This window comes from Magnolia sinica, chromosome 7 (genome assembly GCF_029962835.1).
Source record: "Magnolia sinica isolate HGM2019 chromosome 7, MsV1, whole genome shotgun sequence".
In the NCBI taxonomy this organism is placed as follows: Eukaryota; Viridiplantae; Streptophyta; class Magnoliopsida; order Magnoliales; family Magnoliaceae; genus Magnolia; species Magnolia sinica.
Window position 1 is genome coordinate 2,510,960 of NC_080579.1, and position 17,307 is coordinate 2,528,266.

General features: G+C 42.0%; 3 protein-coding genes across 7 annotated transcripts in view; all 3 read left to right on the top strand.

Moving 5' to 3' along the window:
* The window catches only part of LOC131250827 (uncharacterized), a 54,265-nt gene extending 50,579 nt beyond the window's left edge, over positions 1–3,686 (top strand). Inside the window, exons 2-3 of one of the 5 annotated variants that reach the window (XR_009173465.1) lie at positions 2,927–3,080; positions 3,432–3,618. The gene's annotated coding sequence lies outside the window, so the exon portion shown is untranslated. Of the gene's footprint in view, positions 1–1,676; positions 1,860–2,926; positions 3,149–3,431 lie in introns of those variants that run through there. The other 4 variants (XR_009173464.1, XR_009173467.1, XR_009173469.1 and 1 more) reach the window with 4 other exon arrangements.
* Positions 3,687–5,061: 1,375 nt separating this feature from the next.
* LOC131251874 (putative disease resistance protein RGA3) lies at positions 5,062–8,145 on the top strand. The gene has a single exon (XM_058252867.1). It carries the CDS (start codon positions 5,062–5,064, stop codon positions 8,143–8,145), a length of 3,084 nt encoding a protein of 1,027 aa, XP_058108850.1.
* Positions 8,146–11,763: 3,618 nt separating this feature from the next.
* On the top strand, positions 11,764–12,208 carry LOC131251875 (protein LIM1-like). The gene has a single exon (XM_058252868.1). It carries the CDS (start codon positions 11,873–11,875, stop codon positions 12,206–12,208), a length of 336 nt encoding a protein of 111 aa, XP_058108851.1. The 5' UTR covers positions 11,764–11,872.
* The last annotated feature ends 5,099 nt before the right edge of the window (positions 12,209–17,307 follow it).

Here is a 17,307-nt window from a genome sequence, read left to right on the forward strand (position 1 = left end):
AGGAAGTGTTAACTTCCTCAATAATCCACACCACACACATACACTTTATTTATAATATTAATGATTTACTTGTAGGAAAATTTGAACTATATGTTGGGCAACATAAGAATATGGTGTTGAATATGTTTGATGTTATATTGATAGTTGGCATGCTATGAATCACTATTCCTACCCTTGGGTTGGTCAGGAACATGAGGAGAGCGAAGGTGGTTCCGTTGATAGGACCACCTTGAGGCTAAACCCATGGGTTTGGGCGAGTACGTGTGGGCGGCAGTAGTTAGGCTACATGGGTCGCTTGTACCCGATGTCGTTCCGCCACATACTTGCCTGGGCTCATGCGGTTTAGTCCACTGGCTGACCCACCTGGTTATTAACCTTGTTTGCTCATATATGTATGGAAACTGAAACACCCTGCCACCGTTGTAGCCCATCGATACCGGATGGAATATTGCTCCACAGTCTCGTGAGCCGGGCATGGTGGAATGGGACACGGTGTCCGAGCTGTCGGCCTACACTGGGGTGACGCGCCTCCCCATAGTGATCGCGAGCTACCCCTACCTTCAGCACCCCCCATGTGCTTGAAGTCGGGGATGGGGGAAACCCGACGGGGTTAAGGATCGCGAGGTCTCGGCCTCACACATTGGGGGGTCTTGGCCTCGCAACTAGTTTAGGGCATTTGATACGTGGGGTGTATCAGATTCCCAAATCTGCTGGATGAATGGACTTAACTAAGAACCCGGTTAACATCATCATTGCATGGCATTAGCTAGGTTGGCGACTCGGCAGTCGAGGTCACACTGAGGGAGTGTTGGCATTGGCGATCGTTAGATGGTGTCGCACGAGGGAGTGTTATGGCGAGGGCATACATCATATCATCCTGCATGCATGTGCATTAACAAGACTAGATAGATGTTATGATTGATTGCTTTTCATTAAATTCTTATTATAATTGATGCTTGTTGCAACTTAAGACTAATAGCACCCACTGAGTTGATCACTCACTCCCACTCTGGGACGGTGTTTTAAAACACCAACCAGACCCATTCATAGATGCAGGTGATACAGATTTCGTGGAGCCTGGTGATGCGAGCCTCGAGGAGGAGGACGAGTTCTCTTACTTTCAGCTGATGGATGGTTCCCCGTCGGCCTAGTAGACAGGATTTGGATCGCTGAGTTGTGGACTCAGCCCTATTCTTTGGACATGATATTCCTTTTGTGATTTTGTTGGGCAACGCCTGATGCGACCCTTTTTATATCCTTTTGGACCTGTATATAAGGATCTATTTTCATTTCAGCAGACTAGTTATGATCGTGCTTCATGTTTCAAGTAATTCCATGCTGCGTCTTTAAACCTGAATTAATCGCATATTAATGAAAACTGATTATAAGTGACCCCGGGAACTCGGGAGTCGAGCATATGCACGACCCCCGATTTTCAGGGTGTTACAATAAATGAAAATTAACTATTTATTTATACATCCACATCCAACTTCTAAAAAGAAAAATGGCCATGTTCATGTCAATGGACCGTGTGATTAATGCCGATTCAATTGCATATGGGCCAAAGGAATCTTGATCCTCTGTTTTCACAAGTAGCGATTTTTTATTTTATTTTTATGCATTATGATTCATCTACATCATCATTTGCTTTATTAACACTATTACATAAGATGCAGCTTGTGATAATGTGGCCCAATCATGTTGCAACAAGCCACAATCGAGACTTGGGCCAAATACATCACGTGAATTTGGCATCCGAGCTAGAGGTGGGAACGGGACAACCCGATGGGGCTAACTCGACTTGTCTGACTCGAGTCTGATCCGACTTGACCCAAACCGAATGGGTGAGTGAGTCTGAACCGAGCAAGCTTCACCCAATCCGAACTCAATCCGAGTCGAGTTACCTAGTAATTCAATTCGACTCGACCTGAAACTCGATCCGGTTAGACTCGACTCAATCCGAAACCTGACTCAACCCGATTCTCTAACCCTAGCCCGACTCGATCCCAACGTCTCTCTCTCCCTCCCTAATCATCCTCCTCTTCCAAGCCTGGCAACCACCCACCACCATCACCCTCCTCCTCCTCCTCCTCTCCCTCCCTCCCTCCTTCCCGCATCCTCCTCTTCCTCTTCTAAACCTGGCAACCACCCACCACCATCACCCTCCTCCTCCTCCTCCTCCTCTCTCTCCTCTCCACTCCCTCCTTCCCTCATCTCTTAATCCGACTCGGTGCTAACTTGGCCCGACTTGATACTTCTGACCAGATCAAACTCGGTACGGATCAGTCCAGGCCAGACCGAACTCGGATTGAGTCAGGCATGCTGGACTCGGTATCGAGTCAAATCGAGTTTGAATCAGGCCTATTTCAAAACCGGATCGAGTCGAGTCAGCCCTAACTCGGTCTGAATGGACTCGATGCCCAACTCTAATTCGAGCTGCTAAAGCCGTGGGGTCTACCTCAAAATTTATGAGCCGCAAAAATCATGCCTATCCACTCATCAGGGCCAAGTTACAGAGAATGGTAGAAAATAATCGACGGCAGATGGATGACTGACTTAATGTACACATGGCCCACCTGGTGAGTGTACTACCCAGCTCATGTTATACCCAAGGAATTTCTACGGATCCGATTTCATGTTAACCTGAGACCCAACTCCAAATCTTTGTAGGTTAACTTACAATGAGATGTGTGTGACCCGCATAATATTTTCATGGTATCCAATCCATACTATCATGTGTATCCCCTCATCTTCACTTTGGTGCCAGCTGTAAAATAGGCCGATTCACAACTCAAGTGGGCCACACTTAATCACTTTGGGGGATCTTTAACTTTGAAACATTCGATTTAGCTAAAGTAGACACTTTGAAATTAATTATTCATATTGGACATCATCCCAATCGTCCATTTTGCATGTCATTGGCCAGAAGAGGAGGCTGCTTTGATGGACGTGAATTTTCATGGCTGTGGACCATATAAAGTGCTGTGAACCCGATGGACGGTCTTAGAATGCTTCATGGTGAAAACTGGGGGCATTCGACTAATGGAACCTGTGCAAATGCAACATGATCAAAGTAACACGTACGTACAATATTCTATTGAATTGAACCGATCATCCATCTTGGTTTCAATTGTAAGTTTTCACTTTTAGAAGTTTGGTGGGCATTCAATGTTTTGTATTATTTTAATCGTTACTATTATAAACCATACTGACTTAACCTACAATAAGATGTGTGGCCCAACATCATATTTTTCATGACATCCGATCCATATGATATTTACTGGCAGATCCATAATACTTGGTGGATCCCTACCTTTGAAACATTGGACTTTAGCTGAAGTAGATTCTGTTGAATGGATTTTTCATACTGATTGCTCGACTTTCTTTTATTCTATATGATCATGATCGTCCATTTTGCATGTCATTGATAGGAAAGAGAAGGCTGCTTTGATGGTTGTGAATTTTTATAGAGGACTATATACGGTGCTGTGACCTTATGGACGGTCCAGATTGATAATTTTCGAATGTTGCATAGGGAAAAGGTCTGATTCTCCATGAAACACTGACAAGGTGCCCACTGAGACTAGTCTGAGCAAACCGGTGGCATTAATCTAACCGAGGCTGTGAAAATGCAACATGACGAAAGTAACGTATGAAAATCTAGTGGACCGATTATACATCTTAGTTTCAACCGTCCGTTTTCGGAAACGGATTAGCTACTCCCCCGACACCAGCCCCGTGGCTGGTGGTCGGTGCTCTGTGGGCCCCACCATGATGTATGTGTTTCATCCATTTCGTTCATCCATTTTTACAGATCATTTTAGGGCTTGATACCAAAAATGAGAGGGATATAAATCTCAGGTGGACCACACCACATGAAAACAATAGTGATTGGATATCAACCATTAAAATCCTCCTATGGCCCACTATACTGTTTATTTGACATCCAAGCTGTTGATTAGGTCATACAGGCCCAGATGAAAAGAAAAAACAAATATCAGCTTGATCCAAAACTTTTGCCCCAAAATGTTTTTAATGGTCGACCCTCATTTAACAATATTTCCTGTAATGTGGTCCACTTGAGATTTGGATATAAATCATTTTTGGACTTAAAATGTAAAATGGTCTGTAAAAACAGATGGATGGCATGGATGAAACACATACATTATGGTGGGGCCAACCTGGCACCGACCACCAGCCATTGGCAGGTGTCAGGGGGAGTAGCCAATCCGTTTCCCCGTTTTCAGGCTTTGGTGGGCCAACATGATCACACATCAGGTATAAACTCTCTTGACAAGCACATCGATGGTGGGCCTACCCGTGTAAACGCTTGAAGTTGATTTTTGAGTGCCATGTGAGTCACGAGATTCCATGTCTCGGATATCTTTGGAAAAAAGTAGCTTCGAATGCCTCTTCTATCACATCATATACGCATATTTCTCCGCTGGTGGGTCCCGTTACATTTTATCACTTTACTGGCGGCTCTTGAATGAGTGTACTATGATTTATTCATGATTGTCAGAATTGGGATATTTTGAGATTCAAATCTATCAATCTGAACCGTTCACTAGATCTGGAACATAGTTTTTAAGGTCTTGTGTTAAAATTGACACTCAGAAGATGGTCGAAGCATTCCATAAGTTTTTCTTCTCTTACAAAGTTGTTTGTTTTCTAAGCTGCGGATGGAATGGATGGATTGGATGATAAAAGGAGTGCTTTAAAATAATAAGCCATCCATCATGGTCTCTAACAAATGGATGGTTCAGATGGTTAGTTGGACTTATTTATGTGCAAACAATCTGAACCGTCAATTTTATAAGGTACTGATTGGATGCCTGGTTTTGTCTGATTTTTGCTTGGTAAGCCGTAGCATGCCTTTCAGAGCCAACCTTATTCTCTACATTTGCATCTTTCCTCTCCCCTTCTTTCCTTCTCTACATTTGCATCTCTCTCTCTATTCCATATCTTCAGAGTACTTCTCATTTCCTATTTCTAAACCTATTTGAACTCAAATTCCTCCCATTCTTCCCATCTAAATACCAAAACAAGGATATAGAAATCATGGCGGAAGTGGTCACCGCCGCAGTGATCTCCAGCGGAGTGGAGAAGTTGAACACCATACTCCAAGATGAGATGGCTTGGTTGATGATGGATGTCGCGAACGAGACCGAAAAGCTTTCCAGTACGTTCTCCTCGATCCGAGCTGTGATTGAAGATGTTGAAACTCGGCGAGTGGAGGACGAAGCTGTGAAGCAGTGGTTGCAGGATCTCAAAGACGTGGCCTACGATGTGGATGACATACTAGATGAACGGAGGACGGAAGCTCTCAAATTACAAGCAGCTGATGAAGATAGTGGGTACTGTTTCAGCAAGAAGAAGGTAAGAAGGTTCCTGTCGTCCGTTAACTGCTTCAAACATGTCGCGTTACGCCACAAAATTGGGAGTAGGATAAAGGAGGTGAGGGGTAGATTAGATGATATCGCCCGAGGGAGAAGCCAAATTATGGGTCTTAGAGTACTAGATAGTGGGGAGGGGGAGAGAGTGGAGAGTGAAGTGAGGTGGGGAGAGATCAGAGAGCGAGAGATAGGCTCCCGACTCGACCGACCGTTAGTTGTTGGTAGAGAAGATGACAAAAACGAAGTCCTAGACTTGTTGCTGAATGAAAGTAGTGGAGAGGTGAATGAGGTGCCCTTGGTCATTTCTATCGTTGGAATGGGGGGGTTGGGGAAGACCACCCTTGCTCAGCTAGCCTACAACGATGAGAAAATCAAGGGGCATTTTGAGATGAGAATGTGGGTACGTGTTTCTGAAGATTTCGATGTAAAACGAATTACGAAATCAATCATCCAATCTGCAACGGAGACTGGTTGCGAGTCATTTGACTTGGATCAGTTGCAAGATTGCCTCGGGAAGATGTTGCATGAAAAGAGGTTCCTGCTTGTGCTTGACGACGTTTGGAGTGAAGATCGCGAGAAATGGGACAAACTGAGACTTCCCTTCCAAAATGGTGCATTAGGGAGTCGAATTGTCATAACCACTCGTAGTGAAAATGTTGCGTCTGCGATGAGAAGTGCTCACATACACAAACTGGCAGTTTTATCCGATGATGATTGCTGGTTGTTGTTCAGTCATATAGCACTCGAGCATCGGAGTGCAGAAGAACGTTCAGAGCTGGAAGAGATTGGAAGGATAATTGTAAAGAAGTGCGGAGGGTTGCCTCTCGCAGCAAAGACAATAGGGAGTGTCTTGTGCTCGAGAAGGACAAGAAGTGAGTGGGAGCTCGTCTTGCAAGACGACATATGGAATTCACCTGATGCCTTACAAGGTTTACCGGCTTTGTTACTCAGCTACTATGACTTGCCTCCTGCTTTGAAGCAATGCTTCGCATATTTCTCCATCTTTCCGAAAGATTTGGAGATTGAGAAGGATACGATAGTCAAGTTATGGGTAGCGCAAGGTTTCATCCCCTCCGATACAGGTAGAGATGTGGAGGAAATTGGTGGGCTGTATATTGATGATCTACTAAGACGCTCATTGCTTCAGGATGTAGAACTCGATTATGACAATTACATATGCAAGTGCAAGATGCATGGTTTAGTTCATGATCTTGCGCAATCTGTTGCTAGAAGGCACTGTTCACTGGTGGGGATCAGAATGCAAACTTTCTTTTACCCAAGCTATAACCGCCATTCTTTTTTAATTGCCAGTGATGAAGCTGGTGAAGTAGATCCTATTTGGGCCACCTTGTATCAGGCCCGCAAGTTGCGGACGTTGCTACGAGACTCAAGAATCTCCAGGGTGCCACAAGATTTGTTTGATCATTTTCGATTCCTTAGGGCGTTGGACTTGAGCCGCACTGACATGAAGATATTGCCTCGAACAGTAGAAAAGTGGAAACATTTGAGATATGTTGATTTGTCTTACACAGACATAGAGGTGTTGCCAGATGGGTTGAGTAATTGCATCAATTTACAGACCTTGAGACTCAATTTTTGTCAAAGGCTAAGAAAACTGCCTAAATGGATTAGTACAATGATTAGCCTAAGACATCTAGAATTTCAAAGTCATGTAACAGTTGATAGTGCTCACCATATAAGTTACTTACCGCAGCGTATAACGACACTAACTGGCCTTCGGACATTAACAGATTTCATTGTGAGTGGTGGCGACAAAGGATATAAATGTGGAGACTTGAAACACTTCAAACATCTTGGAGGAAGACTTCAAATTATCGGCTTGGAAAATGTTAGCAGGGACGAAGCTAGGGAAGCAGAACTGGACAAGAAGCAGAACCTTCATACTCTATCCTTGCAGTACGACTACAGACATGGCGAACTGTTCCATGATGAGGTAAAGACGACAGAGGACGTGCTCGAAAGCCTCCAGCCCCACACAAACTTGAAAGTGCTTTACATATGGTGTTACCAAGGTTTCAAGCTTCCCAAGTGGACAGAGGATCCGGTCTTCTCCAATCTACTCAAGGTGGAACTCCAGCATTGTCGTAAGTGTAAACAACTGCCGAGTCTTGGTAAGCTACCATCCCTTAAATTCCTTAAAATTGTGGGAATGACAGAGGTGACAACGGTGGGTAGTGAGTTTGATAACAATGACGGAAGTGGTGGTGGTGTCTCATTCCCCAAGCTCCAGATCCTCATCTTCTCCAACATGCCAAATTGGGAGGCGTGGGAATTGAGCTGTGGAGATGGAGAGGTTATGCCATCATTACTGGAATTAGAAATAAATGACTGCGGAAAGCTGAAGGCATTGCCCTACAACCTTCCACCTCTCATTCGGAAGCTGACCTTAGACATAAGTAATGATGGGATGTCTTCGGGAGGGCCCTTTCCTTTACTCCACGAGCTTAAACATCTGGTGATTCGGAGGAGTCCTGATTTGACATCGCTCCCTTGTGGTTGGTTGGGGAAACTCAAATCCCTCCAAACACTGGAAATCCACAGGTGTCCAAGGTTGAGGTCTTTATCTCGACCAGAGGAGCTGCAGCACCTTACCATGCTTCAAGAATTGAAGATCTCATTTTGTCCACTCTTGGAAAAGCGCTGCCAAAACGGAGGAGAATATCACGACAAGATAGCCCGCGTCCGGAATCTCAGCATTGGTCATCCCTCGTATTCAGCACTTGGTTGATTTGAATGATCGACTCCAATATGAGGTGAAGAGGAAATCAGTGGCACTTTTTCGTTTGAGTTTGTTTCAATAAATCGTGTTGCTTCTGTGTGTAACTACTGTACTTTTTTTTTTTCCTTCTTTTAATTTAATTTAATTTATTTTGTTTGTACTGAGTGATGAATAAAATTTGAGTGTTTAAAAAAAAAAAAAAATATTTTAATAATTTGTACAACATTCTTGTTTGTATTATTCTATTTTGCTAAAATCAACAAAGTTATGGGTGGTGTGCTCCCACCTTTAGTAAACTTAAAAAAATAAAAAGAAAAAGAAGAAGAAGAAGAAGAAAGAGACTAGCTTGGCTGCAATTGTTTTACCAAATTAAAGTTCCCTAGTGATGTTGATTGTTTTTCATTACTTCTTGGAGTCTTTATTTATTGCTATGAGTTGTTGCTTTATATGAGGTATCTATGCCTCACAATGATGCGTGAGGGGTCATCATCTCACTAATCAAATGCATCCTTTTATGGTGAGACATAGCCTAAAAATCAAGCTAATCCATTACTTAGATGGGCCACACTACACTACAGACAATAGTTGAGAGTGGATGCCCACCTATTAAAACCTCACCAAGTGTATATAGGGCCGGTGAGATGTGGTTTAGACATTTAGTGCATCCATTGTGTGTCCCATTTTGATAAGGGGTTACACCAAATTTTAAACCATTTCAAAACTCAAAAGTGTTTTTAAATGTTTTAGGTATGATTTTTCATAGTTTTAGGTGCTATGGCCTACTGAGGTTCGAATACAATTAATTTTTGGTACATGCCACAACTTAGATGAAACTTACCAAATGCATGACGTGGATGTTCATCACACATCATGGTGTGAGAATAGCAAACCTCCAGCCTGGTTAGCCCAAAAATGCTTTGGGTCAGATTTTGACTGAGCCACGAAGACCAGGGGTTGAAACTAGCTAGAGTTTTAGACCCAGTGACTAATTGGGTTGGACCTAAAACCTAGTTGAGCTGGGCTTGTATCTTCCTAGCCCGGCAAGTGGTGTAACCCAACTAACTGGACGCTGATGAGCTGAGTATTTAATGATTAGGCCCCATCCAAATTCGTTATTAGATAGTGTGCTGGGATGGACCTGGACATGCACGTGTGTGGTCTATTTGCAACCCTACCTTGTGGTAGTCGTAATACAGGTGTTATAGAATGCGCCAATCGCTGCACGTTAGGATTTTTTATTTGTAAAAGTGGGACCGTAGTTTGATGATCTAAACTATTAGAGGAGATGGGGTGTATCCTCATGTTTCCGCAACTCCAATCACATCTTCAGTGATAAGTTGAATGTTACATTTTAATTATGCAAGTAGTGTAGAATAGTCACTAATTAATAGTCGCAAAAAGGCTTTTGCGATGAGTTTAGCATTGTTAGTGATGACTTTACTTGTTACAAAAAGTCTGAATTGTTGTAGTGTATCAATTAAGAGCAGGGTTGTCAATGGGACGGGTTAGAGTTGGTCCAAGCTTGGCCTCTAATTTTGAACTTAAGCCCAAATCCAGCCCGGGCCCATGACAGACTGAAATAGTACAGCCCAAGTCTAGCTCAAGACATTTACACAGCCTGAGCCATGAATATCTATGTGGATAAATGATATTTTTGTATACCTCATGTCTGGGGGAGAGGGAGAATAAAAGAAAAGGGAGAAAATTAGGTTTAGAAAAAGACCTATTGGGCTGCCCTGAGTTATGGGCTTTTGGGGTGCTGAGCCTGAGTCTGGCCCGATTTACAATTAGAATCCTGATTTAAGCCTGAGCCGGACTGTTGGGCCCGATGCACCACCCCAAATCCAGCCCAATACGGGCCAAGCCCGAAGGCCCGTTGAGACTACCCGGCCCATTGACAGCCCTAATTAAGAGTAGAGAGAATGAAACATAAATGAGTGTCTGATTGTCTGATCTTCCTTCAAACTCGACTGAGATTTTCATTTGACTCGGTCGAATCCGCATTAAAAAAAAAAAAAACTTGAACCAATGGGTGGTGAGTTATAGGGAAATCCATTCGGGAATTTATCAATCTCTAGCGGACCAGATTGAATTTGTCCAATGTTGAGTGGACCAAGCTGATATTTGTGTTTTTCCTTCCTCCTGGTGGTGGAAATCACTTTATGAACGGGTGGGATGACATATAAACATCTCGGTGAGACCCGGCGAGGTTTTGGTGTTTCCATCCCACATGTGGCCCCCTTGAGTGCTTGATCTGTCTTCTTTAAGCTAGCAATTTTCATCCTCACTATTTCCTGGGGAGTGGCCCACTTGAATCTTGTGTCTGCCTCATTTTGGGGCCATCATCCTAACAAGAGCTGGCGAAATGGACTAATGGAGTAGATTTCACACAGACGGTGAGGTGGGGCCCACAGAGAGTTGCTTTACAGGAACTCCCGTGACAGGTGTCACAGTAAACTCGCGTCCTACAGCATCCAACGCTCATATTCGGAAACGGATTGGCTACTCCCCCTGACACGGCCCCGGGGCTGGTAGTCGGTGCTCTGTGGGCCCCACCATGATGTATGTGTTTCATCCATTTTTAAAGATCATTTTAGGGCTTGAATCTCAGGTGGACCACACCGCATGAAAACAATAGTGATTGGATATCCACCATTAAAATCCTCCTAACGCCCACTGTACTGTTTATTTGACATCCAATCTGTTGATTAGGTCATACAGGCCCAGATAAAGGGAAGAAACAAAAATCAGCTTGATCCAAAACTTTTATGGCCCCCAAAATGTTTTTAATGGTCGACGCTTATTCAACACTCTTTCCTGTAACGTGATCCAATTGAGATTGGGATATATTTAATTTTTGGTCTTATACTGTAAAATGACCTGTAAAAATAGATGAACGGCATGGATAAAACACATAAATCTTGGTAGCCCCCACAGAGTACCGACCACCAACCATTGGCTGATGTCTGGAGTAGCCAATCCGTTTCCCTCGTATTCCTCGTGCAAATTGCATTGCATGCGAACCGTAACGTAACGGACCGGGATTGCGTGGTGAACCCCATGCCATATAGTCATGCAGTGTAAGAATTCTGTGGGGCCCACTGTGATGTACGTGTTTTATCCATACTGTCCATCTATTTTTAGAGCTCATTTTAGGGTATGAGGCCAAAATTTAAATATATCCATAGCTTAAGAAGACCACACCAAAGGAAACAGTGGGAATAATGACATCCACCGTTGAAACCTTTTTAGGGCCACGGTGATATCGATTTGTCATCCAACTTGTTAATAAGGCCAAACAGACCTGGATGAATGGAAAACACAAAAATATAAGCTTGATCCAAAACTTCTGTGCCCCCTAGAAGTTTTCGACGGCAGATATTCAATCCCCACTATTTCTTAAATTGTGGTCCCCTTAATCTTTAGATATACTTAAAATTTGAGAAAATAACTTAAAATGATCTGTAAAAACGGATGGACGGCATGGATTAAATACATACATAATGGTGGGCCCCACAGAGTCCTTACACAACGTAGCTCGGTGGTGTTCATTTCACCACGCAATCCCCACCGTAACGTAACCTGTCACCCTGCATTCTTCAGAACAATGGGAGCCAATATCGAGGCGAAAGCACAACGTGGCAACTGGTGGGCCCCACATTCACCTCTATATAAATGGGCCCCACAGCCCACTTCATCCACACCATACAAAGAAGAGGAAGTAAAAAAAGAAAAGATGGCTGTTTCCAACATACGTTTCATCCTTCTGGCCATTGCTGTGGCCGGAATCTTACTTTCCGGCAGCAGGCGAACCTCGGCCGATGACTGCAACGGTGATATAAACGACTTGATCGCCCAATGCCTGAAATATGTTCAGAATCCCGGCCCGGAGGTCCCACCTTCTCAGGCATGCTGCGATGTCATCAAGCGTGTGAACATACCGTGCGTGTGCCAGCACGTGACCAAAGACATTGAGAAAGCAATTAGTATGGAGAAAGTCGTCTACGTCGCTAGCTATTGCCACCGTCCACTCGCCTCCGGTTCCAAATGTGGAAGTAAGGATGACCTTTAAATCTCACCGTCCATGCTGTCTATCAGGTGGGGTTCATGGCTGGCATGAAAAATCTAGCTGATCCATTCCTCAGGTGGTCCATACTATAGGAAACGAATGGACAGAAGAAAAGAAATGTCTTTCTGTCCATTTGTTGCATACAACATGGCCCACATGGTGACTGGACTGGCCTGATTTTTCTAAACTTACAATCTGGCCCAGTCTTGCCTGATTTTAGGCCCTACGATTAATTGGGTTGGGCATGAGTTTCTTTGTAGCCTGATAATTTGACGTTGAGTGGGTCACTGACACTTTCATGTCTATGATGGATCAGAGAAGGCTCAATCAGTAGAAGTGATCTGGACAATCAAAACCTTAAAACAAGCATATCTCGCAAATTGGAATAACTTATTTAACTTACTATATATGATTTTAGAGTAGGAGAATGTATTTAGCCACCCAACCCTAATACGGGTTACCCATGTCAAATTTATGGAAAATTTATTTTCTTTTTATTTTTAAAAAATTATTATTTATAATAAGTTTTAGTTTGATTATAATTCTTCATCTTTTGAGCTTTAGAAGTTGTGTCTAACATAAAATGCTCTTAAAAAAATTAGGAGAATAATATGGTTAAACTAAATACGACCTTACTATTTTTTTTTTTTTACAGAAAACTATAAAGTCTAATAGGAATCATGATCGTTTATAAATAATAATTTTACTATTTATAGTGAGTCACAAATTTTAGCAAGTTTGAGCTGAAGTTTGATTCTGAAATTTATTCTAAGGTTTGATACTACTTAAACGGTTTTAAATTCGTTTTCTTTTTTTCTTTAGTGAATTGGATGACTCTCCATAGTTTCTCCATAGTTTCGGAATAATTATCCCCTATATTTAGAATAATTATCCCCTTGAGGAAGACAGTGACCGACCTCATCATGTCCATGTCCTTTCCTGCATCATAAGTGACCCAACCTGGCCCAGACCGACTTTGACCCTGATGAGCTAAAATATGAGGAAAGGTCCAATCAAGGAATAGGCCCGATTACATGATAGGTTGGGATCACGTGGTAAAATACATTCATGCGTGGCCCACCCAATGAATGGATCTCATGCTCACACAATGTATGTTGTCCTCTGTGGAAAAAAAAAAAAAACTGGGTTCGGATCAGACCATTTATCTATTGGGCCCTAAATTCAGGCCCACCCAGTCTAAGACATTCCTTGTAACAACCAATGGGTGCGCACTGACTCTCGATGCGCACCATGCGCACACAAACTTCTTCCCATGTGTTCTAACAATTTATTCTTTTTTTGGTTTGTTTTTCTCATCTCAGGTTACACAGTTCCATAGGAATGAAGTTGGGAAAATGGGACAGTGAAGCTGCAATTTACTTATTGAATAAACATGGACGGTTCTGATGACGTTTGGTGTCATATGGGAATGTATCTGTCGTTTTTAAATGGTGTTTAACAGCAATATAGATTTGATCATCATGGTTGTGGAGTAGACACTTTCATGATGAAAATTTCAATGGTGCCAAATGAATTTTACTTTTAAGGCCCACCTTTCAGTTTATCCAAGTCATTCGTTAAATGGTTCCTATGCTTGATGGAAGATACTCGGGACCCCTCATTCAATGGTTGTGATCATCAAATTTAAATATATGGATAAAAGCATTTGCAAATGACATAAATCAAACGAATTAAAATAGGACCATCACACCTAGATCCATAGCTCAAGTAGTAGACTGAGTGAAAGATACCACTGAGGTCTTGGTATCGACTCCATAGAGGGGGTGGCTAACAGTGAAGTGTGAACTAATGGTGTACTAACAAGCTAACCAAAAAAAAATTTAAATTAAATTAAATTAAATAGGAACATCTAGCATGCAAGAAAAAAAGAAAAAAGAAATTAAAATTAACTGTAAATGATCATGCAGTTACTCCTTTTCTTGTCTTTTCTTCTTCTCTTGAATTGGCCATCTTGACATAATTACCCTATATTTAAAAAAAGCTTTTTTGGGTGTAGAATTCTATAAAAATTTCTAAATTGCTTTCTTATATTCATAGATTTATAAACCTTTTTCACCTAGCTTTTCTAGTCATAAAAGAATTTCTCTAGAAAAATCTTAACTAATTAGTTAAATTACAATAATCATAGCAAATATTACAATTTTTTATATTAAAGGCCATTAATCAAATGGTTAAAATTTGTTCGATCCGTGTAATGCTTACATGGTAGGCCAAAAAATGATCCTTCGGACCTAATGAATAGCCTAACTGAATAAAGTGTCCTGATGCAGCTAAGAGCACCATTATTTATAATACTCCAAGAGCGTTTATGCATTTCCCAAAACTTCGAAATCATTTGTCTTTCTGTGAGAGGTTTAGGTTTTAGGGTTTAGAGCCTCATTAATGGACCAAAGTCCTCTATAACACCATTAAGTAGAGTGTAAAACGCAGGAGGTTTCTGGGCCGTTCTTTAGAAGACATCATATTCTATGAGTAAAATTCACTTTGTTCGTTGGAGTTTTGGAAACAAGGACAGGTTATACAGGAAGTAACACTGACAATGTGATGCCAACCATACGTTTGTGCGTGGGGCCACCATGGTGTATGTCTTTTTCAAACTCATTAACATGAAGTGAGAGTCTCACCCAAATCTCGGGCAATGACGGGCATGAACTTCATTGGCTTAGGAACAATTCTACATTGTTCCCGTATGTGTGACAAGCGAGAGTCCTATGTTGGGCTCATGGTTTGTATGTATGATTTAAATAACAATTTTCACATGATGGATGGAGTGGATTTATATATTAATTACATGATTGCCTTAACGGAATCTGAATCTCTGGCTATTTTTCATCTCAGCTATCCATTTGTCCATCAACAGTTATACTTATGATAGTCCATCGGTCGGAGAAGCCCTTAGCCGGAAGTAGAGTTGTACATGAGTTGAGCTTGGTACAACTCAGCTCAGCCAATGGCTAACCTTAACTTGAACTTAACTTGGCTTGGTTTGGTCAGCAGCTCGGGCTAATTCGGGGCTGAGTTTGAGCTTCCGTGACATTTTCTCAAATACATAGAATGCATCTTCAATTTCTCACGAGATTGCAAAACAATAACAACAGTTTACGGGTTTTTCATTGAACATTTGATGATCAATATCGAAATCAAGATATGAGGAGAATGTATGCATCGGAAACATAATAATTTGTTTCATATCCATTCGTTTCTTGCCACTAGCCGATCCCGCGGATAATGTATGCACCCAAAACAACACTTTGTTGAGTCATTTCATTAAACACTTGGCAAACAACATTAATATCAAAATAACTGAGTCAGCAAGTCGATTCAAGTTGAGGTTCAATCCAAGTCAAGTTGAGTTTGGACAAGTTTGACTTGAGCTTGAAATTTTGTTGAGTTCCACATGGAGAGTGTACGCACCCAAAACAACACTTCGTTGAGTCATTGATGTAGAGTGGGTCGCAGACAGTTTCATGGCCAAGATGGATCAGAAAAGGCCCGGTCGACAACAGAAGTGATCCGGACCATCGGACCTTAGATCGGGCGTATCTCGCAATCCGGAATGAGTTATCTGACGTAAAATATATGATTTTGGGGTAGAACGAGCTACTTTAGCCAACCAACCCCGCTACGTCGGGTTACGCAGCCCGGAATTGCGAAAAACCCCTTGATCGATGGTCGTTTCCCTATTTTAATTTCGTTTTTACTATAAATAGTAAGTTTTAGTTTGGTTATAACTCTTCATCCGTCGGGCTTTAGGAGTTGCGCCCAACGTGAAAAGAGCTTAGAATAATTAGGGGAACGGTTTGGTGAAGCCAAATAGGACACTTACTATTTTTGGCCGACAACCTTGCGCACTAGTAGACATCACGACCGTCTATAAATAGTAAGTTTACTATTTATAGTAAGTCGCGGATTCTAGGAGTTTGAGTTGTAGTTTGATTATGATTTCTTTTCCATTGCTTGATACCCTTATTTAAAGGGTTGTGAATTCGTTTTTAATTATTCATTAATCAATTTCGAATTTATTAGAATTTATTTCTATTTTCTGCTTTCTTTCCTCGTGGATTCGAGAAGTATCTGTGATGAGTCCAGAGAAGTTCCGTGGATTCGGAATAGTTATCCTCTTGAGGAAGACGGTGCTCGACCTCACATCCTCCCCTGCGTCAGTCATTTTATCAAGCACTTGACAAGCAACATCAATATCAAAATAACCGAGTCACCAAGTTGATTCGAGTTGAGGTTCGATCCAAGTCAAGCTTGACCTGAGCTCGAAATTTTTTCAAGTTCCAAAAACTAACTTGACTTGGTCCAAATCCAATTTTAAGCCAATATGAGCTTAGCTTTTCTGAGTCAAGTTAAGTGAGCTGACTGAACTAACTCAACTCACATACAACTCCAGCCGGAAGCCCAGTAGGATCCAACATCAGTGACAAATCCACTTCATCCATCAGTTTCTCCGGATCATGTGGGCCAAAGAGTGGGGATGGAAACGCCCATGGTCCAAACCTTCTTGGAGCTTGCTGTGATGTTTGTACCCAACGGTTCATAAGTTCATTTCCACCCGAATTAAACTAAAAAGATAAATATTAGTGTGATCTATAACTTCTGCAACCGTATGGGAGTTCAATCATGGGTATTTTCACCTCTTACTTTTTTTCTACTTCTTCTGTGCTGTGGCTTACTAGAATTAGATCTTTCTCATTTTAAAAATCTGTCTTGCTATAAATACAAATGAACAAAGTATATGTCACGGGAGATATTACGGTGGCCCCCCTTGGGTCCAAGATCAATCCATCCATCAGAACGGGCACCACTATTGGTGCCCTAGCGCAACAATAGGACAATCTACTGGTCAAGTTGGCCCAGTTAGCAAAAAATGTATGGCTCTGAATAGAAGTTTTGGGTGCGGCTCCAGTGGGCACCCGCATCCACTGAGGTGGGTGAGACCCCTGACTGTGGGCCAACCGTGATGTATGTGACTACATAATCTATTCATATTGAAAGCTCATTTCAAGTAGTGATTTAAAAATATATATATATATATATCCAAATATCAGGTCCTTCGATATTGAAAACTCATTATT